General features: G+C 44.2%; 1 protein-coding gene across 1 annotated transcript in view; it reads right to left on the bottom strand.

The window, feature by feature from the left end:
- The window catches only part of LOC140910082 (uncharacterized), a 30124-nt gene extending 8061 nt beyond the window's left edge, over positions 1-22063 (bottom strand). Inside the window, exons 1-2 of the mRNA XM_073340270.1 lie at positions 21652-22063; positions 20686-21063 (exon numbers count right to left, since the gene is read on the bottom strand). Coding sequence (XP_073196371.1) covers positions 20686-21063; positions 21652-22057 — 784 coding nt within the window. The 5' untranslated portion in view covers positions 22058-22063. The remainder of the gene's footprint in view (positions 1-20685; positions 21064-21651) is intronic.
- Between the last annotated feature and the right edge of the window lie 423 nt (positions 22064-22486).

Below are 22486 nucleotides of genomic sequence, written 5' to 3'. Positions count from 1 at the left end.
CTTCTGTCAGTTGCTCATGCTGTGGTCCCCGCCCCCACACTCTGTGTGACTCTGGGTTCTCCCTCTTCATGACTCAGCCTCCTATCGGTTCATTATATAATTCCCTCCCTTCTAGGGCAACACAGTCTCACCAAAGAAGCTGGCTGATGTTACCTCAGATGATCTTCTGTTCCACCTCTAGTTCCTGTGCCATTTCCCAGTGGCCAGTAGGGGAGTCTGGGCCCACCTGTTACGCTGGGTTCCAGCTCAGGGACCCTATGACTAGCAATTTAGGTCTGCTCAGCCTCAGATCCTGTTGCTGTTTCCTGGGCTCCTTCCTACCCCATCTCTCTAATCTATAAGTTTATATTGGAACTTCCTCTGCTCCTAATGGCTGATTGACCTCTGGCCTCTTGTAAGTCTTTTAAGTCTCCCCAGTCCAGGCAGCACCCTAGGGTGTATCCTTCCCCTGGCTCTCCTCATTGTCCTTGGCCAACTCCCTTTCCCTCTAAAGAGTGACTACAGACCATATGCCTGTAGCCCTTTCCTTCTCTCACTTCCTGGCTATATAATCCCAGCCCAGCTCCTTCCCCAGCTGAGCTTCATCAGCTGTCAGGCCTTATCAATCCCTGTGTCAAGCTGTCTGGAGTTGCCCATGACCATGAGTGCCAACCTCAGGGCAGACTGTAACAAACCAGGTCACCCAAGCTGATTGTGTGTTCTACAATTAGATTTCACCAAACCAGTATCAGATGTGAACTCCTCAAGCACTATAACAGCCTTCACATGGAGTCTCCAGTCTGTCTTGTCACCCAGGCAAGCCTGCCTTTGTGATAGATGATCCCTGGGTTCGGGTGTACTCCCCACACTGGCCCTGAGAGGTAAATTGGGTGAAGGAGCAATCCTGCAACTTGTCACAGCATCACAGTGTGAGAGGGAGCCCAGACTGGTGGGTCAGGGCGGCTCAGTGGTACCTCAGTTCCAGGTGTCACCCTGGGGGGAACCCGTCACACTGATATCTATTTTAACAATACTAACACACAAGTGAGCCAGACTGATTTCCAGCTGTGCATTTGTCAGTGTTCAATGAAATCTAGGGACCTTGTTATGAGCTGGCACCTGCTCTGTCAGCATCACACACTGGTTCCCCTCAGGTGCACCATCTCTAAGTTTAATTAGTCCTTCCTGACACACATTAACCCACTCAGTGCTTGTGTGGGGTGACACCCCAGCATATGGGCTTACAGATTTATTGTGAGCTCAAATTTGAGAAGTGAGTAAAAATAATAAAATATCACAATAACCTATAACAATAAATGTTGATTGGAAAGGGTTCAAAAGGGAGACAGAAAGACTTGGTTAATCCAAACAAAAAGGCCTACAGTTATAATTTAAGGACTGTGATAAATTCAGGCCTGGTAAACAAGAGAAGTGTAGGTCTAGAAATCAATAGACCAAACGTGGGTGTGTCAAAAGTTAGGCCTAATTGTTGGACAAAATAATGAGAGGATGGGCTATTCTACCCAGCACTCCCTTTTTGGGGTCCTTAAAAAAAGATGTGGGGGGATTAAGGGCTGTCTGACAGCCACTGCTGGCTGGGAGATGGTTGAAACAGAAGGAATGAGCTTCACGATCATGTCTGCTGCTCCTGCTGGGACCTACGGAACCACCATAACACCATTAGGCCTTTATTGTCCTGATCCTGAGAGATGTCCTGACCAGACTGGGCTTGAAACAGGGTTTCAGATGACTTAGCCACCTTGCCCTGGTTATGGCTAAATCCCAAACACCCTCTGGGATGTGACACTGGTTCATGCTCTTGCCTCTTCCTTTCCCCCATATCTCCTTTTCCTTCACCATCTTATTCCTTCTCTTTCCTATCCCTCTCCTTATTTCCTTCTGTCTAATAAGGCTCAGCTGGCCTAGACTGTATATTTTGCAACACTGTTGTAAGCCTGTGACAAGAAAGAGGCAGCTAAAAGCAATGCCCTAAAAAGCCCAATGCTGGTTCAAGTTTGCCAGGTCTGGGAGTGACTGATAAAACTGTGTGCCATGGCCGTGTTTTTTCAGCAGTGAGGTTACAAGTGAAAGTACACGTCTTTCTGTATATTCTATCTTTCCTGTTCTTTTCTCTCCTTTTTGTGTGTGTGCTTGTCTTGTTTTGGCTTCTAGGAAATGGGATCAAACTTTAACAATAACAGCTCCAGCCCATCTCAACTAATTTTCTTTTCCCCCAAAAGGAAGGTTATTATCATTTTTAATACCACCTAAAAGACTGTCAAACAAGATATTTTTTCTTCTAAAATCTCTTCACAATTTAAGGAGAAAGGAGAATAAAGGATATTATTAAAATGGAAGCCTTACCTAATATTTTATATTTCAAGTGCTCTGTTTTTTTTTCTTCTTTTCTGTATCTTTAATACAAGTTAAAAAGATGTTTCATGGTGTTTGCCACGGTACTGAGGAGGCTGAGGGCTCTGTACTTCAGAGTCCTTACCCTTGTAATATACAATTATGGAGTCATGTAAATGCCTTTTGTTCTCTGGGTCCATTTATTACAGCACAGTTAATACAATACCACATGCCTTTGTAAGCTGTACCAATGGTTGCTTCCCACCACTTATTTCCACTTTGAATTTTTCTGACTTTAACTTCCATCTATTGAACCTTGTTATACATTTGTCTTCCAGATGAAAGAACCCTCTAATATTATATAACTTTTCCCTTTTTAGACTATGATCAAGTCACCTCTTTGATAAACTAAATAGATTAACTAGCAAAAAACTACATTAACATAGAGTTGTGGTTCCCTAGGGGCAGGGGAGTAATATCTCGTTCCCCTTTCAGAATGTCAAGGTAATGAAAACTCAAAGTTGCGAAAACCAGGAAATACAGAGTTAAGATACACGTGGAAACAACCATAATACTGCTCCCCTGGAAGGGACAACAGCCACTGGGAATTATCTGCATTCCCTCCAGCTGCATTCACTGAATTGAATGTATTGATTGCAGTAGCTGTATTGAATAGTGGATTAATTAGTTCTAGCAGGTTTGAAGAGCTATGATTATGATGTGAGGCAATCTGGGGTGCTGTGGCCCTTTTGGGGATGTATACGAGCCCCTCTCCCTGACCTCTCTTTGTGTGATCAAAGGAAAGAGATGAATGTGTGCCTTGAGAGATTCAGTATCCCTCATTTCAGTGCTGCATTGTGCAGGTTGTATCACTAGCAGGACAGAGGGGTCTTCTTGTCATCAGGATAGTCAGCAGTTAGGTGGGAGATGAGTGTGGTCTGTGTGTTTAACGGAATATAGTGAAAGTACAGTATTAGATAGCACCATGTGCATAGGGATGAAGAGTTTGTAAAAGGGGTTGAAGAGGTTGTAAAATGTAGCAGAGGTGGTGTTCAATGCATGCAAAGGCAGAATGCAAGTATGTTTTGTGGGTGTGTTGGGGCATTGCTCAAAAAGAGCAGAGTATTCTAGGTTGCATTAGGGTGACCAGATATCCCGATTTTATAGGGACAGTCCCAATATTTGGGGCTTTTTTTTATATGGGCTTCTAGCACCCCCCACCCCCTGTCCCAATTTTTCACACTTGCTATCTGGTCACCCTAGGGTACATGGGTGTGTAGCTGAACTTGGTGTTTCATTGTTTTCACAAATTTGAGTTTTGCTCACCATGACATTCTATAGAAGGGCACGAGATACCACTGGGCAACTGTAGCTCTGCATTAACAAAGTTTTTTGGCATTGGATTTCTTAGTTTTTTTAACAAAAAGAGAAATGGTGTTGGTAGCAGTTAGCAGTCATTTAGGCAGTTAGAAAAGGAGTACTTGTGGCACCTTAGAGACTAACCAATTTATTTGAGCATAAGCTTTTGTGAGCTACAGCTCATTTCATCGGATGCATACTGTGGAAAATACAGAAGATGTTTTTATACACACAAACCATGAAAAAATGGGTGTTTATCACTGCAAAAGGTTTTGTGGCCTCCCCTCCCCCACTCTCCTGCTGATAATAGCTTATCTAAAGTGATCACACTCCTTACAATGTGTATGATAATCAAGGTGGGCCATTTCCAGCACAAATCCAGGGCTTAACAAGAACTTCTGAGGAACAGCGGGGGGGGGGGGGGGGGGGGGAGTATACCATGTACATTGGGCAAACTGGACAGTCTCTACGTAAAAGAATAAATGGACACAAATCAGATGTCAAGAATTATAACATTCAAAAACCAGTCGGAGAACACTTCAATCTCTCTGGTCACTCGATTTCTGATCTCAAAGTTACTATCCTTCGACAAAAAAAATTCGAAAACAGACTCCAACAAGAGACTGCTGAATTGGAATTAATTTGCAAATTGGATACAATTAATTTAGGCTTGAATAGAGACTGGGAATGGTTGAGACATTATAAAAAGTAACCTATTTCCCCTTGCTTATTCCTCCCCCCCCCCACTATTCCTCAGACGTTCTTGTTAAACCCTGGATTTGTACTGGAAATGGCCCACCTTGATTATCATACACATTGTAAGGAGAGTGATCACTTTAGATAAGCTATTACCAGCAAGGGGGGTGGGGAGAAAACCTTTTGTAGTGATAAACACCCATTTTTTCATGGTTTGTGTGTATAAAAACATCTTCTGTATTTTCCACAGTATGCATCCGATGAAGTGAGCTGTAGCTCACGAAAGCTTATGCTCAAATAAATTGGTTAGTCTCTAAGGTGCCACAAGTACTCCTTTTCTTTTTGCGAATACAGACTAACAGGGCTGTTACTCTGAAACCTGTCATTATGATTTAGGCAGTTGTAATTATTGTGTAGATGTGCAGCTCAGATGCTACTGATGGGTAAACTGAGGAATAGAGAGATCAAGTGACTTGGTCAAAGTCACCCCACAGACCAATGGCTGACCCAGGACTAGAGCCCAGTTTTCTAAGCCCCAGTCCACTGTTCACTCTACTAGACAACATAGTTGTTATGTGATACCTAAGTGACCCCTCTGTACACTTTTTTACAATGGAATTGGGATAACTCTGTTTTAAAATGTTTGGAATGTGTAGTTGCTAGCAGGACTGGTGAGAGAAATCTCAGACATGGGCTATGTCCCAAGAGCTTTACAGTCTTCTTACCTGGTGTTTATAGGAACTTTAAAAATGTGAGATAAGACCAATGACTGTCAAGCTCCTTTCCCCTGCAATTGCCTACAATATACAGCCCTCTTACCAGCTCACCTTTCCCTTCCCATCCCATTAGGCTATTAGCTTTTCAGAAGGTGTGTGCAAAAATAGTTGGTAGAACCTTTGGATGTAATAAAATACTAGGCTTTTGGGGGAGGGGAAGTGTTGTATCTTGGGAAATCCTTGGTCAAATGTCCCCACATTTGGCTCACTAAACCTACCCAGTGCCCCCATGAGGCAAACCAAATTTCAAGGCAATCTGAGTAACTGTAGATTTTAGAGCACTTAAGAGTCAAAGTTTAAACAGCAAGCTTGTCTAGACCTTGAAAAGAGTGGACCTGGTAGGCCATAACAACCACAGTGTCGAAAGGGGGACTTTTTAGGAAGGATAGAGGATGGAGGGAAAGGGCTTTACAGCCTAAGAGACTCGGAGAAGTGTGAAATGGCCCATTCATCTCGATGAGATATTCTCAGCTAAATGGGAACATCCCTCGGAGAGGAATACAGCTTGACACAATAGCTCTGAGATATGTGAACTGCTCCATTCATAGCAGTGGGTGTTCCCATCTCCTCTCCTCACTGCTGGAGAACCTGTGATATGCATCAAGTATGCCTGTTATCAGCTCCCACATGTGTCAGCAGTGGGTTTTCAGTGCATGCTCTTAATAGTTCTGTTCTCAGCTTCACTTCTCCAAATGGTGGCTCTCATGGGGGTGGAGAGGCAGCAAAAGGGGATAAGGGATGTGCACTCTGCCAAAGAACAAGTCCTCCAGAACCTGGTTTACAGGAGGAGGGGTCAGACACCTGTAGATGGGTGAGGCCTCCCAGATCCTGGTGCAAGGGAGGGGAATGTGAGGCTGTCAGGTGCCCCTGCTCCTATTCTCCCCTGGTCCCACTGTCACTCACCCTGCCCTCCTTCCAGTGTCCCATCCCCTCCCAGCCTCCACTCCTCCGCATCATCTGATCTGACCCACCCATCACCATTTATACCCCTCCCCATAATTGCCCTTCCCCTTGCTGCACCCCAGGCCTCTCTCCACCTATTCCCATCTACTCTTCCACCCGCTAATTACCCTTCCTTTCCAGCAAGCACTTGCATGTGCAATTTACTTTCATTTCAAAAATAGTTTCAGTGCCTTCTGAATAATCTACTGTACCCAGATTATATCCCCCTCCCCCTCCCAAAAAAAACACCCAAAACTTTTGACTGAAGCAGATTGTAGCCACATGTCTCCTTGTTTTTCTTTCCAATGTCTACTTAAGGCTGGATTTAAACTCTCAGTGGCTGGGTACTGGTGAAGGTTTGATAGCTGGAACAGGCATCCTTGAGCTATTCAGGTCCTGTAACGTATAGTTACCTTCTTTCTCTGCACACGTGCAGTGCAATCTATTTGGCATGTGACCCTTAGGACTGCTTGGTGCACACCTAACTGGAGAACCAGACTCTTTGGCTAATAACGTTGTCCTTTGATTCACCCAAAGGGCTAGTGGGTGGCCTGCACTTTATTGGGGTAACTTATGAGCATTTGAGACCCTGGAGTGATGATCTCAGCTCTGGATGATCTCTGTCTGTGTGCTCTGCTGTAATAGAACTTCTTTAGTGTCTCACTGTAAGGCAATGGTGGGCAATCTGCGGCCCACAAGCCACATGCAACCAGTCAGGGTAATCCTCTGGAGGGCCACCAGACCGTTTGTTTACATTTACATTTTCATGGCCGCCAGCAGCTCCCAGTGGCTGCAGTTTGCTGTTCCTGACCAATGGGGGCTGCGGGAAGCAGTGTGGGCCTGGCCGAGCATGGCGAACCATGCTGGGAGCTGCGGGCGGCCATGAAAACGTAAACAACTGGTCTGGCGGCCCATCCGCAGATTACCCTGATGGGCCACGTGCGGCCCATGGGCTGCAGGTTGCCCACCACTGCTGAAAGGCATGTTTTACAGGCTTACTTTTTGTTTGTTACAAAGGCAGAAAGTCTCATCTTGTGTAGTTAACAAAGTAATGAAAGATGGAACAAATACATGCAATGCATACTTTCTGCCTAGAGACACTTGTTAGGAAAACAACTGTATGCTCCCCTCTAGCTCTTTTCCCCGGTGATAATCCTCCTCCTCTCCTCCTCCCCCCGGCACAAATACATCCATACTCTGAGTTGTTCACCACATTTATTTCATAAATGTTAATGAGAGCATATTCAATTGATATTTCAATGTTAGTATGAAGGGCTCTTATGTGAAATCACTTGCATAATTAATGTTCAGGCATCACAATCAAATGGAAGAAAAATAAAGACATAGCTCACAAAACAAACATATCTGCAATTTACTGTATTGCTGCCAAGAAGGGTGAATTCAGAGAGAAAATCTGAGGCAGACAGGAGATCAAGCAGTACTCTGAAAGACCTATTCTACGTGGGGGCAAAAATAATGTGCTCATTAGCTACAATTGCTGCGCTAGACTGAGAATGCTCATAATGCTCTCAAGCTACAGCATGCTGATCCTTCCTCCATAGACCATAATGGGGTTGTTGAGCCACAAACCATTTCATTATCTTTAAACTCCAGTTCCTTGGAATGGAGCTCTGGGGAGGATGATGTCACAATTGTCTGTCACAAAGATTTATATTCTAAATTATTATTACTACAAGGTATGTATGATTCAACAGATTCTCTTTGCTAGAGTATACCGTCAAAACTGAACATTCCATGCTTGATTTATCTCTAACTGGAAGATTAAGGGATAAGAATCACCAGCTTGAGAGAAGTTATAAGACATCCACTTTTTTATCAGCATTTTTGTTTTAAAACCAGAGCAAAAATAGAGTTTGAAAACTTATTAGGGTTGACCTAGTCTGACTGTGTCTCCAAATTTAGAAGACAGACCTCACGCCTACAATTTATGGACCAAAGAAAATGTAACAGTCAGTTGTGTAATATTATTTATGAAGTTGTGTGGAACAAAATTAAAAGGAAGACTCTCTCTATGAAAGAGTTCCACATCTTTATTAAAGTCATTTACAATGAGAATGATTTTAGCTAACCCAAATGTAACACCATGCTGTTAGATGCTAGTAAATGTGATCAGTTGAAAGTAGGCATATACGTTCATTGAGAAGATTTATATAAAAAAAAGTTGTAGAAATTATATTGCTTGACAAAGAAATTTAATATATCCTGCCTCTAGGCGATGTAGAGATCATATCAGTCTTGCTTTATTTCCATGGTTTTTTATTGCTTCAGGCAATACTTCTTGCCCTGAGAAGAGATTTCCCAAAATAATTGGAATTCAGCCTAGAAATAGAGAATAACCATCTAGAAGTTGGGAAAAAGTAGTCTTTTGGTACCTAAAATGTTTTATTTTGTGTAGTTGTATACAGTACCTGTAAGGAATGAAGTAACTTCAATATATAGCTCAGTAAATACTCAACACAGTGCTTCAGAAAATCATTATTGAAAAATTAATTCAAATGGGCTTTGATGTGGGCCCTGTCACCTGGGCTGAAAAATGACTAAAGGAACATAAATAAAGGATAATATAAACAGCAATATTTTGAGGTGGGGGAGGTGTCTCATAGGGTGTTGCAGAGACTAGGGTTGGGCTAGTTTTATTTAAACACTTTATCCATGATCTCGAAGAGGTAGTGAACCACAAGTCAACTACTTTGTAGATTATATCAAATGTAGATGGGTTGTAATAATAGTGATGGTTAGCTAGTGATGGTCAGGACTTGGATTTCATGTTGTTACACTCTGCCTCTAGCAAGAGGTAGCCTTGCCCATGGTCCCTAACACAACCAACTTGTTATCCACTCAAGTGCTCTCTTCTGGTCTATGCCAGCCTTGTCTTTGTCTAGAAGGTTAACAATCGGTGAACCCCAGTCCCTGAGCCCATATAAATCCATGGTACGCCCACATCTTGAATACTGCTTCTCATAACACAAGAACTTATGTTACGTTCTTAACACAAGAACTAGGGGTCACCAAATGAAATTAATAGGCAGCAGGTTTAAAACAAACAAAAGGAAGTATTTCTTCACATAACGCACAGTCAGTCTGTGGAATTCATTGCTAGAGGATGTTGTGAAGGCCAAGACTATAACAGGGTTCAAAAAAGAGCCAGATAAGTTCATGGAGGATAGGTCCATCAATGGCTATTAGCCAGGATGAGCAGGGATGGTGTCCCTAGCCTCTGTTTGCCAGAAGCTGGGAATGGGCTACAGGGGATGGATCACTTGATGATTACTTGTTCTGTTCATTCCCTCTGGGACACCTGTGATTGGCGCTGTCGGAAGACAGCATACTGACTCAGTATGGCCGTTCTTATGTTATGTTCTTATGTCCCTGTGAAACATTCCCCTGTGCTATCCAGCCCCTGTCATTGGTTACTCACAGAAATCCCAGATCCTCTGTCCCCAAAGGAGCAACGCATGTAATAGTAATAGTAACATAATAGTTTTACCTGAAATCACTGCTCCTGTGTAACACACAGCACTTGCAATAAAAAAAGAATAGAGATTCAACTAGAGACAAGAGAGAGTGATGGAAACAAATGGTAACAACACTAAATAAATCATAAAACATGAACTAGGGTCTACACTTATTAATAGTTACCTTTCCTATCTAATAAATTAGGTTCCCCCTCAAAGTTCAATCTGTTTCAGAGCTGGCTGGCTTTACAAAAAAGAGACTCCAAGCTTTCTTGAAAACACCCCTGCTCTACAAGATGTTTCCTCAGTGAATGGACACAGGAGGTCTCTCCCCATCCTATGTTATACTGAAACAGACTTTTGTCTTTATTCAAAGACAGTGTGTCATAAATATAAAGGGAAGGGTAAACCCCTTTAAAATCCCTCCTGGCCAGAGGAAAAATCCTCTCACCTGTAAAGGGTTAAGAATCTAAAGGTAACCTCGCTGGCACCTGACCAAAATGACCAATGAGGAGACAAGATACTTTCAAAAGCTGGGAGGAGGGAGAGAAACAAAGGGTCTGTGTCTGTCTATATGCTGCTTTGCTGGGGATAGACCAGGAATGGAGTCTTAGAACTTTAGTAAGTAATCTAGCTAGGTATGTGTTAGATTATAATTTCTTTAAATGGCTGAGAAAAGAATTGTGCTGAATAGAATGACTATTTCTGTCTGTGTGTCTTTTTTGTAACTTAAGGTTTTGCCTAGAGGGATTCTCTATGTTTTGAATCTAATTACCCTGTAAGGTACCTACCATCCTGATTTTACAGAGGTGATTCCTTTACTTCTATCTACTTCTATTTGTATTAAAAGTCTTCTTGTAAGAAAACTGAATGCTTTTTCATTGTTCTCAGATCCAAGGGTTTGGGTCTGTGGTCACCTATGCAAATTTGTGAGGATTTTTACCAAACCTTTCCCAGGAAGTGGGGTGCAAGGGTTGGGAGGATTTTGCGGGGTAAGACGTGTCCAAACTATGTTTCCCAGTAAACCCAGTTAGAGTTTGGTGGTGACAGTGGATATTCCAAGGACAAAGGATAAAATTAATTTGTACCTTGGGGAAGTTTTAACCTAAGCTGGTAAAAGTAAGCTTAGAAGGTTTTCATGCAGGTCCCCACATCTGTACCCTAGAGTTCAGAGTGGGGGAGGAACCTTGACACAGTGTGATCCCCTGTCTGTTGTAATGTTCCTTTTTTATCTCCAAATGGTTTTGATTGTTTGCAGTTGACTCTGATGGTTTTCCAATGATAGCACAGGATGGAGCAGAGCTAGACAACTAAGCCTTAAATTAGATCACTAGCTAACCAGGGTAGGGTGACAATTGCCACCTGCTTGAATGGGCCATCACCAAGACACATTATTGACTGGTGACTAACTTTTACTCCAAGACCATAAAGCATACTTTCAATATAGTTATATTATTGCTTAAATATTACCCATACATACATCTTGCAATGTTTATGAATTTTGACAAGTTACAAGCTTTCTGTAGATACCTTACATGTTACCCTTTATGGATAAATAACCTGCAAGACATGTGTTTGGTGTAGTGAGGTTGTCAGGTCTGAAATAAGAGCTGTTTGCAAAGAACGGGGGACCCTTTGTCACAGTCACCAGTGAGGATTGTGCAATGCCCAAAGGTAATTCATTGCCAGAAGATATCAGTGAGGCCAAAGGTTCAGTAGGATTCCAGAAAAGACTGAAGATGTATTGGATAATGAGAACATCCATAATTACATGAACAGGATTGGGAGAAAAAGTATAAAAGGGATAGAATAAACTCTCATGTTTCAGCCACGAGTCAGCCACTGACTTACAGATTTTAGGAAGAAATTTCCTCTGTGTGGCAGTTTGGGGGTGTATCTGTGTCAAATTGTGAGAAATTCTATTTTTTTGTGTTGTGCTTGTCACTGTAAATTTCATTGTGGCTCAGACATCCCTTTTGTAGAAGGGGCTTGACACCTAGTGGACAATTTATGTCTGACAAAGTGGTAGAACCATCAAGGGCCATAGACAACTCCACCTTACTGGAACAGCAGGGCCATTGACTTTGAATGGGTCTCTGCACAGACACTGATGGGGGCTGCAGCCTGGACCTTCCTTCAGTGAAGGACACAGGGAAACAGTGGACAGAGTCATCTTTAAAAGGGGTACTTCTCTAAGCAAGGAAGGCCAACCAATGCCAGAAGAAAGATGATCAGGCCAGAAGGCCAGAAGAACTGCCTGGCCTCAGGACTCAGACCAAACCCAGTACTCACAGGGGTGGTAAAATCAGACCAGTGGGGTTGCATTCAAGAATTCAATTTTTTCCATAGATCTGTAACTCTCTTATGTTTTTTTAAGAGTAAAGTGTTTGCAAATAAGCAATACCTTTGCTAAACCTGTGCTTACTATTTTACTGCCATGTTATCCCTGAAGGGTGTACCTAGGAAATCAGAGCTCATTCAAGCAAGTGGACTCTGGGGGGAAAGTGCCTTAGCACATGGGGGCTCAGGAGGGCCAAGACACTGGTTCCAGGGTCTAGGGAGACAGGCTGCTGAGTCCCACTGACCAAGTAGGGAGTGATCATATCCAACATGGCTATTCCTATGCATGTAAATTGGTTTAAAATATGGGCAGGAAATAACAAAACAAGATAAAAATGCAAACTGATACATAAAAAAACAAATATTTAACAGGAGGGAATCACCTAAATAAGCATCACAGTGTGGCCTTGATCATTTAAACTTAAAGGTCCATAATTCTGTTTTCAAAAATAGAGTCATGAATTCCATATAAATCACACTGAAAAGCAGTTCAGTTGTCCAAAACCTCAATTATGCAAATATATTCAAAATCCATCAGACATTCTGACATTCAGAAAGACAAGGTTGCATTGTATTGCCAAACAGTGAATGGCTATGAGAAAACCAAAAACATATAGAACCATAGAAGGGAGACTGGCACTTTTTATGAGGACAATGTAATGTTAATGGGAGCTCAGCCATTGTGAGATGTAAAGTTTAGTGTTAAACTTACTGGGTCAGATCCTCAACTGGTGGAAATAGGCATAGCTTTATTGAAATCAATGGAGTGGCTTCCATTTACAGTAACTGATGATTGGCCCACTTTGGGATATTTTCCTGCACTTCTAATGCTTTCAGAGTAAAGACTACACTGCTTGAACCCTCAATACCCCAGGTGAATATGATAAAATCATTTATCATAAGCTAATTGCAAGCTTTTAGTTCTATTTCAGTCTTAGAAAACTTAATGTAGTAGTTTCTAACCTGTGGCACAGAAGGTATGGAATAATGCTACTTAGCAAAACCACCTCAAGGCCATAACGCCACTCCAGTGACAAGCTATGTTCAGGTATTAGCAAATGTAAGATGGCTCCCAAGTGGGGACTGTGAATATGATGTGCTAGTGGCATGTGTCACACTGGCTCAGGTGGCCGCATGTCAGGACTTGGCACCTGGATTTGATTGCCATTTTCAGTTCTGTAGGTGAGATTTCTATCTGCAATCTGTTTTGACAGGCAAATTGCCATTGGTGGTATGTATGCGCAATTTTCCTCTGACTTCAGAAATGCTATAATTTGGGGCAATTACTTTTAGGGAGGTGCATTTTCCAGTCTCCCAGTATATAACATAATATATGCAATTATCAGAAGCTTGAGAAAGAATTCCTCTCTTTGCTATCCATGCTGCATTGCTGATACCAAACCACTTGCAGTGTTCAAATGGTAAGAAACAAATTTAGTTTGGCCCAATAGGTGTATAATAGACTGATTCAATCTTGCAACTTAATTAATACTGAGCTAGGCATAAGACGTACAAAATTTAATTTACTCACAGAGTTCTATGGAACACAGGATTCCTAATTATTTTTTGTTTTAGTGAAAATATTGAACCATATTGCTGCCAGTACAGGCCTGCTGTGTTCATTTATTTTGTACAGCTGAAATCTCAAGAACAGGAACATGGCTATTTACCAAAGTGAAAAGCCCAGATTTCTAACTGTAGGCCTAGTTTTATGGAAAGCAATGGGAAAACTCCCATTGATTTCAATGAGTATACATAAGAACAGCCATACTGGGTCAGACAAATCTAGCCCAGTATCCTGTCTTCTGACAGTGGCTAATAATGCTATTTCAGTCTTAGTATATTACATAAGCATAGAAGAGCCTAGTGTGTATAACTTAATTTAGTTTGGGTTTGATTTTCTGTGTGACGCTTCATTTTTTCTTTCGATTTCCCAATTTTTAAGGTTCAAAAATATACCATTAAAATACAGATTAAATTGAGGCAGAAGTGATATGGTTCTGCTTTATTGGGAACCAGGATTCAAGGAGTGTCCATAGAAGGTCCACACCCCTGTATACTGAAGAACATACCTATGGAGGGGTTTCCTGTCCCACCCCTGACCCCTGGCATGGAGGATGGATTTGGGTGAAAACCAGAGGAAGGATCTACTGGCACACAAATCAATAGAACATTCCCTTGTGTAGGGGATGAGGTGGATCAATCACTAGAGTGTACTGGCCTAAGATTGCTGCAGTGGCCATAGCTTACAAGTTGCAGGGAGGATTGCATTTATTTGTGTTGTGAACGGGGCAGGGTTTCCCTGTGTGTTTGTCATAATAGGGCTTGAAATTAACATATTCAATTAAAATTATGAATATTTTGTTTACTTCCTTTCTAGCATAATCTTTAAGCACAGTTTTAAGAATAGGGACTGTTAGTCCATGTCTAGTGAAAAACCAGAAAGAGTGAGCACAGGACATGGATGTTTCTAATGCAAAACCTCTAAATGTCCATCTTGTATTTATTTCTCTGCGAACAGTGCTGACATTTTTTTTACTGAAATAGCTATAACTCACCACCAGATTGTCACTAACTTGTTGCACACATCTTTTAACATGTATATGTACCTCTCAGGAGGGTCAGTGAAGAGATGCAGGAAATGGTGCCTTCAGTTTACTCTTGAGACACAGCTTTCTGTCATCACCTTGCTTTTCCCAATTTGTCTACTGATGTGAATTATTCTCTCACTTGCAAGATTCAGGCCTGATTGAGGGGCTAGCCGGTTGAAGCCTAACCTGGGTAAAAATAAGAGAAGGTGACTGCAACAACGAGAAGAAATGGTGAAAATTGTATCAGACTCTTTGTGGAAATGCAGCTGATGTTATTACTCAGATTTGCAATCAGGAGTTAGTTTTAGTTTCTTGACCTCTCCAGGATTTTCCGGTCTCATCTGTGTGCAAGAATGTTTCTTTTAAATCTGTGCTTGGTGAATAGGGTTCAATGTGTTGTCTTGGAAGTGGCCATTGCTTCAGTTATTCATGCTCTTGTCACTTGAAATTAAAATAAAGTTCTGCATGGGGCAGACCACTCAGAAAATTAAACAAATGCAAAATGTAGCAACCTCCTTAGTTCTTCAGACAGAGAGCACTTTACATTGGCATTATGAAGTCTTCATTAGCTTCCAAATAGTTTCTAGGTGAAATTTAAGATGTAGTTTTTTACATATAAACGTCAAAGTGGTTTGGGAACTGGCCAGCTGTCTCCCAGTGTGATACTGTACCATGGCAGCTGTGAACAGTGGGAGAGCTCAAGCTAACACCCACCCATTTTAAACTGGTGGCTATGAAAACAGAATATTTCTATGAAAGTCAAGTTCTGAAATTCACTTTGGTCTGATAGAATTCAGATTTGTTGATCTTAAGGGAACATCACACGGCTTATCTATTTTCTCAGGCCAAGGGTTATCAGGCAAGTGCCCTGACCACCAAGCTATAGAGAGAGTCTGTCTCTTTCTCTGATCCAGTGCATATTTCATTATTTATACAAAGTGGAACAGCTCCAACAGAAGAGAATGACTCTTTCTATAGCCCTGGTGGTTAGGGCACTCATGTGAGAGACTCAGGTTTATGTGCCTCCTCTGAATCCGACAGACCAGAGAATTGAACCTAGGTTTCCCACATGAATGCCCTAACCCTCCACACCCCCCCCCCCCATGTCTTTTCATGAAAAATTTTGAAAGGTCTCCATTTAGTTCCACATTGGAATGAAAACAAATTGCAGAATCTCAAAATTTTTCATGAAATGGGAATGTTGCTTTCTGACTAGCCTTACTCCTAAGTGACTTTGGAACTTTTGAAATTTTTGTCACTAAAAAAATTTAGGCCCCTCTTTAAGTAACCTGGTTTTGAAAAGTGCCAAGCACTCAGCTGCTCCCATTAACTTCAAGGAGTAGCTGAGATAAGGATGCTATGATTAGAACCTCTTATTCTAGACCTGATGCTCAGAGCTCTCTGCCCATCTCCTCAGACTTCTGTCTGACTCACTAGCACTTCTGGCAGCCATAAAAAAATATCAGGTACAGTACCTCTGGGAAAAAACTACCTAATTTTAAGGGTCTTTTTCAATATTCTCTGAATGTTCTTTACCTCAGTTATTCTCCCAAAGAACTATGAGACAAATCCTCCTTCTCCCCTTCAGCTTCACCAAAGAAAATAGGCTATTTTCTTTATGATCCTCTTCTTTTAGTTCCTCCACTTCCTTCAGTTGATTCTCCATTGCTTTGAACCTATGGGAGCCACTGACTGCTGTGCAGAGTGGGTATACAATGCTACCGTTCTTATTTGATAGTGCTTTAACAGCCACTGTGCACTTTCTTTGCACTTGTCTAAAGGACTGCACAAGGTTCAAGACAATGGAGAATCAGGTTGACTATTTTGTTTGTTTCAGAGTGGTAGCCGTGATAGTGTGTATCAGCAAAAACAGTGAGGAGTACTTGTGGCACCTTAGAGACTAACAAATTTATCCACAAAAGCTTATGGCCCAATAAATTTGTTAGTCTCTAAGGTGCCACAAGTACTCCTCGTTGTTTTGTTTGTGTGGGTTCTTCTCCTGTGTGCTTTGGTATAACAGATATTGTCAATGAGATAATTGCAGTATCCACAGCACTGCCAGTTATTTGATAATCCTATTGGCTATTGACTGCTGCACTTTCAATTTTTTGTACATAAAAGTTCAGCTACTTCTAAATTACCTGATTGCTCAGAATTTATCAAGTCTTCCTGAATAACCAGTCAATCAACACATCTCATATCAAATTGACATGAAAACTCAGTGAATGACAATATACTGCAGTTCAAATGTGTTAAAATGACTTTGTTCACTAAGTAAAGTCACCAAGGGTATGTCTACACTACGAAATTAGGTCGAATTTATAGAAGTCGTTTTTTTAGAAATCGGTTTTATATATTCGAGTGTGTGTGTCCCCACAGAAAATGCTCTAAGTGCATTAAGTGCATTAACTCGGCGGAGCGCTTCCACAGTACCGAGGCAAGCGTCGACTTCTGGAGCGTTGCACTGTGGGTAGCTATCCCACAGTTCCCGCAGTCTCTGCTGCCCATTGGAATTCTGGGTTGAGATCCCAATGCCTGATGGGGCTAAAACATTGTCGCGGGTGGTTCTGGGTACATATCGTCAGGCCCCCGTTCCCTCCCTCCCCCCGTGAAAGCAAGGGCAGACAATCATTTTGCGCCTTTTTTCCTGAGTTACCTGTGCAGACGCCATACCACGGCAAGCATGGAGCCCGCTCAGGTAACCGTCACCCTATGTCTCCTGGGTGCTGGCAGACGCGGTACGGCATTGCTACACAGTAGCAGCAACCCCTTGCCTTGTGGCAGCAGACGGTACAGTACGACTGGTAGCCGTCATCGTCATGTCTGAGGTGCTCCTGGTCGCCTCTGTGAGGTCGATCAGGAGCGCCTGGGCAGACATGGGCGCAGGGACTAAATTTGGAGTGACTTGAGCAGGTCATTCTCTTTAGTCCTGCAGTCAGTCCTATTGAACCGTCTTATGGTGAGCGGGCAGGCGATACGGACTGATAGCAGTCGTACTGTACCATCTTCTGCCGAGCAGCCATGAGATGTGGATGGCATGCAGTCCTTCTGCACCATCTGCTGCCAGCCAAAGATGTAAAAGATAGATGGAGTGGATCAAAACAAGAAATAGACCAGATTTGTTTTGTACTCATTTGCTTCCCCCCGTCCCCTGTCTAGGGGACTCATTCTTCTAGATCACACTGCAGTCACTTACAGAGAAGGTGCAGCGAGGTAAATCTAGCCATGTATCAATCAGAGGCCAGGCTAACCTTCTTGTTCCAATAAGGACAATAACTTAGGTGCACCATTTCTTATTGGAACCCTCCATGAAGTCCTGCCTGAAATACTCCTTGATGTAAAGCCACCCCCTTTGTTGATTTTAGCTCCCTGAAGCCAACCCTGTAAGCGCCCCTCCCAGCATCAGAGCAATGGCAAACAATCGGGCATCTGAGAGTGCTGTCCAGAGCAGTCACAATGGAGCACTCTGATGGGGCTAAAACATTGTCGCGGGTGGTTCTGGGTACGTGTCGTCAGGCCCCCGTTCCCTCCCTCCCTCCGTGAAAGCAAGGGCAGACAATCATTTCGCACCTTTTTTCCTGAGTTACCTGTGCAGATGCCATACCACGGCAAGCATGGAGCCAGCTCAGGTAACCGTCACCCTATGTCTCCTGGGTGCTGGCAGACGCGGTACGGCTTTGCTGCACAGTAGCAGCAACCCATTGCCTTCTGGCAGCAGACGGTGCAATACGATTGGTAGTCGTCCTCGTCGTGTCCGAGGTGCTCCTGGCCACGTCGGCTGGGAGCGCCTGGGCAGACATGGGCGCAGGGACTAAATTTGGAGTGACTTGACCAGGTCATTCTCTTTAGTCCTGCAGTCCTATTGAACCGTCTTATGGTGAGCGGGCAGGCGATACGGACTGCTAGCAGTCGTACTGTACCATCTTCTGCCAGGCAGGCAAGAGATGAGGATTGCTAGCAGTCGTATTGTACCATCTTATGCCAGGCAGGCAAGAGATGAAGATGGCTAGCAGTCGTACTGTACCATCTTCTGCCGAGCAGCCATGAGATGTGGATGGCATGCAGTCCTTCTGCACCATCTGCTGCCAGCCAAAGATGTAAAAGATAGATGGAGTGGGTCAGAACAAGAAATAGACCAGATTTGTTTTGTACTCATTTGCCTCCTCCCCTGTCTAGATCACACTGCAGTCACTCACAGAGAAGGTGCAGTGAGGTAAATCTAGCCATGTATCAATCAGAGGCCAGGCTAACCTCCTTGTTCCAATAACAACGATAACTTAGGTGCACCATTTCTTATTGGAACCCTCCGTGCAATCCTGCCTGAAATACTCCTTGATGTACAGGCACACCCTTTGTTGATTTTAGCTCCCTGAAGCCAACCCTGTAAGCCGTGTCGTCGGTCGCCCCTCCCTCCGTCAGAGCAACGGCAGACAATCGTTCCGCGCCTTTTTTCTGTGCGGACGCCATACCAAGGCAAGCATGGAGGCCGCTCAGCTCACTTTGGCAATTAGGAGCACATTAACCACCACACGCATTATCCAGCAGTATATGCAGTACCAGAACATGGCAACACGATACCGGGCGAGGAGGCGACGTCAGCGCGGTCCCGTGAGTGATCAGGACATGGACACAGATTTCTCTGAAAGCATGGGCCCTGACAATGCATGCATCATGGTGCTAATGGGGCAGGTTCATGCTGTGGAATGCCGATTCTGGGCTTGGGAAACAAGCACAGACTGGTGGGACCGCATAGTGTTGCAGGTCTGGGACGATTCCCAGTGGCTGCAAAACTTTCACATGCGTAGGGGCACTTTCATGGAACTTTGTGACTTGCTTTCCCCTGCCCTAAAGCGCATGAATACCAAGATGAGAGCAGCCCTCACAGTTGAGAATCGAGTGGCGATAGCCCTGTGGAAGCTTGCAACGCCAGACAGCTACCGGTCAGTTGGGAATCAATTTGGAGTGGGCAAATCTACTGTGGGGGCTGCTGTGATGCAAGTAGCCCACGCAATCAAAGATCTGCTGATATCAAGGGTAGTGACCCTGGGAAATGTGCAGGTCATAGTGGATGGCTTTGCTGCAATGGGATTCCCTAACTATGGTGGGGCTATAGACGGAACCCATATCCCTATCTTGGCACCGGAGCACCAAGCTGCCGAGTACATAAACCGCAAGGGGTACTTTTCGATAGTGCTGCAAGCTCTGGTGGATCACAAGGGACGTTTCACCAACATCAACGTGGGATGGCCGGGAAAGGTGCATGACGCTCGCATCTTCAGGAACTCTGGTCTGTTTCAAAAGCTGCAGGAAGGGACTTTATTCCCAGACCAGAAAATAACTGTTGGGGATGTTGAAATGCCTATTGTTATCCTTGGGGACCCAGCCTACCCCTTAATGCCATGGCTCATGAAGCCGTACACAGGCAGCCTGGACAGTAGTCAGGAGCTGTTCAACTACAGGCTGAGCAAGTGCAGAATGGTGGTAGATTGTGCATTTGGACGTTTAAAGGCGCACTGGCGCAGTTTACTGACTCGCTTAGACCTCAGCGAAACCAATATTCCCACTGTTATTACTGCTTGCTGTGTGCTCCACAATATCTGTGAGAGTAAGGGGGAGACGTTTATGGCGGGGTGGGAGGTTGAGGCAAATCGCCCAGCTGCTGGTTACGCGCAGCCAGACACTAGGGCGGTTAGAAGAGCACAGGAGGGCGCGGTACGCATCAGAGAAGCTTTGAAAACCAGTTTCATGACTGGCCAGGCTACGGTGTGAAAGTTCTGTTTGTTTCTCCTTGATGAAACCCCCCGCCCCTTGGTTCACTCTACTTCCCTGTAAGCTAACCACCCTCCCCTCCTCCCTTTAATCATTGCTTGCAGAGGCAATAAAGTCATTGCTGCTTCACAGTCATGCATTCGTTATTCATTCATCACACAAATAGGGAGATGACTACCAAGGTATCCCAGGAGGGGTGGTGGAGGAGGGAAGGAAAATGCCACACAGCACTTTAAGCACAGCACTTTAAAAGTTTACAACTTTAAAATTTATTGAATGACAGCCTTCTTTTTTTTGGGCAATCCTCTGTGGTGGAGTGGCTGGTTGGCCAGAGGCCCCCCCACTGCGTTCTTGGGCGTCTGGGTGTGGAGACTATGGAACTTGGGGAGGAGGGCGGTTGGTTACAGAGGGGCAGCAGTGGCAGTCTGTGCTCCAGCTGCCTTTGCTGCAACTCAACCATACACTGGAGCATACTGGTTTGGTCCTGCAGCAGCCTCAGCATTGAATCCTGCCTCCTCTCATCACGCTGCCGCCACATTTGAGCTTCAGCCCTGTCTTCAGCCCGCCACTTACTCTCTTCAGCCCTCCACCTCTCCTCCCGGTCATTTTGTGCTTTCCTGCACTCTGACATTATTTGCCTCCACGCATTCGTCTGTGCTCTGTCAGTGTGGGAGGATAGCATGAGCTCGGAGAACATTTCATCGCGAGTGCGTTTTTTTTTCTTTCTAACCTTCACTAGCCTCTGGGAAGGAGAAGATCCTGTGATCATTGAAACACATGCAGCTGGTGGAGAAAAAAAAAGGGACAACGGTATTTAAAAAGACACATTTTATAAAACAGTCGCTACACTCTTTCAGGGTAAACTTTGCTGTTAACATTACATACATAGCACATGTGCTTTCGTTACAAGGTCGCATTTTGCCTCCTCCCACCGCGTGACTACCCCCTCAACCTTCCCCCCTCCCTGTGGCTAACAGCGGGGAACATTTCTGTTTAGCCACAGGCAAACAGCCCAGCAGGAATGGGCTCCTCTGAGTGTCCCCTGAAGAAAAGCACTCTATTTCAACCAGGTGACCATGAATTATATCTCACTCTCCTGAGGATAACACAGAGAGATAAAGAACGGATTTTGGTTGAATGCCAGCAAACATACACTGCAATGCTTTGTTCTACAGTGATTCCCGAGTACGTGTTACTGGCCTGGAGTGGTAAAGTGTCCTACCATGAAGGATGCAATAAGGCTGCCCTCCCCAGAAACCTTTTGCAAAGGCTTTAGGACTACATCTAGGAGAACCGCAAATGCCAGGGCAAAGTAATCCTTTCACATGCTTGCTTTTAAACCATGTATAGCATTTTAAAAGGTACACTCACCAGAGGTCCCTTCTCCGCCTGCTGGGTCCAGGAGGCAGCCTTGGGTGGGTTCGGGGGGTACTGGCTCCAGGTCTAGGGTGAGAAACAGTTCCTGGCTGTCGGGAAAACCGGTTTCTCCGCTTGCTTGCTGTGAGCTATCTACAACCTCCTCCTCCTCCTCATCTTCTTCGTCCCCAAAACCTACTTCCGTACTGCCTCCATCTCCATTGAAGGAGTCAAACAACACGGCTGGGGTAGTGGTGGCTGAACCCCCTAAAATGGCATGCAGCTCATCATAGAAGCGGCATGTTTGGGGCTCTGACCCAGAGTGGCTGTTCGCCTCTCTGGTTTTCTGGTAGGCTTGCCTCAGCTCCTTCAGTTTCACGCGGCACTGCTTCGGGTCCCTGTTATGGCCTCTGTCCTTCATGCCCTGGGAGATTTTGACAAAGGTTTTGGCATTTCGAAAACTGAAACGGAGTTCTGATAGCACAGATTCCTCTCCCCAAACAGCGATCAGATCCCGTACCTCCCGTTCGGTCCATGCTGGAGCTCTTTTGCGATTCTGGGACTCCATCATGGTCACCTGTGCTGATGAGCTCTGCATGGTCACCTGCAGCTTGCCACGCTGGCCAAACAGGAAATGAGATTCAAAAGTTCGCGGTTCTTTTCCTGTCTACCTGGCCAGTGCATCTGAGTTGAGAGTGCTGTCCAGAGCGGTCAGAATGGAGCACTCTGGGATAGCTCCCGGAGGCCAATACCATCGAACTGTGTCCACAGTACCCCAAATTCGAGCCGCCAACGTCGATTTAAGCGCTAATCCACTTGTCAGGGGTGGAGTAAGGAAATCGATTTTAAG

Source organism: Lepidochelys kempii, chromosome 1 (assembly GCF_965140265.1).
Source record: "Lepidochelys kempii isolate rLepKem1 chromosome 1, rLepKem1.hap2, whole genome shotgun sequence".
Taxonomy (NCBI): Eukaryota; Metazoa; Chordata; order Testudines; family Cheloniidae; genus Lepidochelys; species Lepidochelys kempii.
Note: the sequence above shows the minus strand (reverse complement) of the source record. Positions and strands in the feature narration are given on the sequence as shown.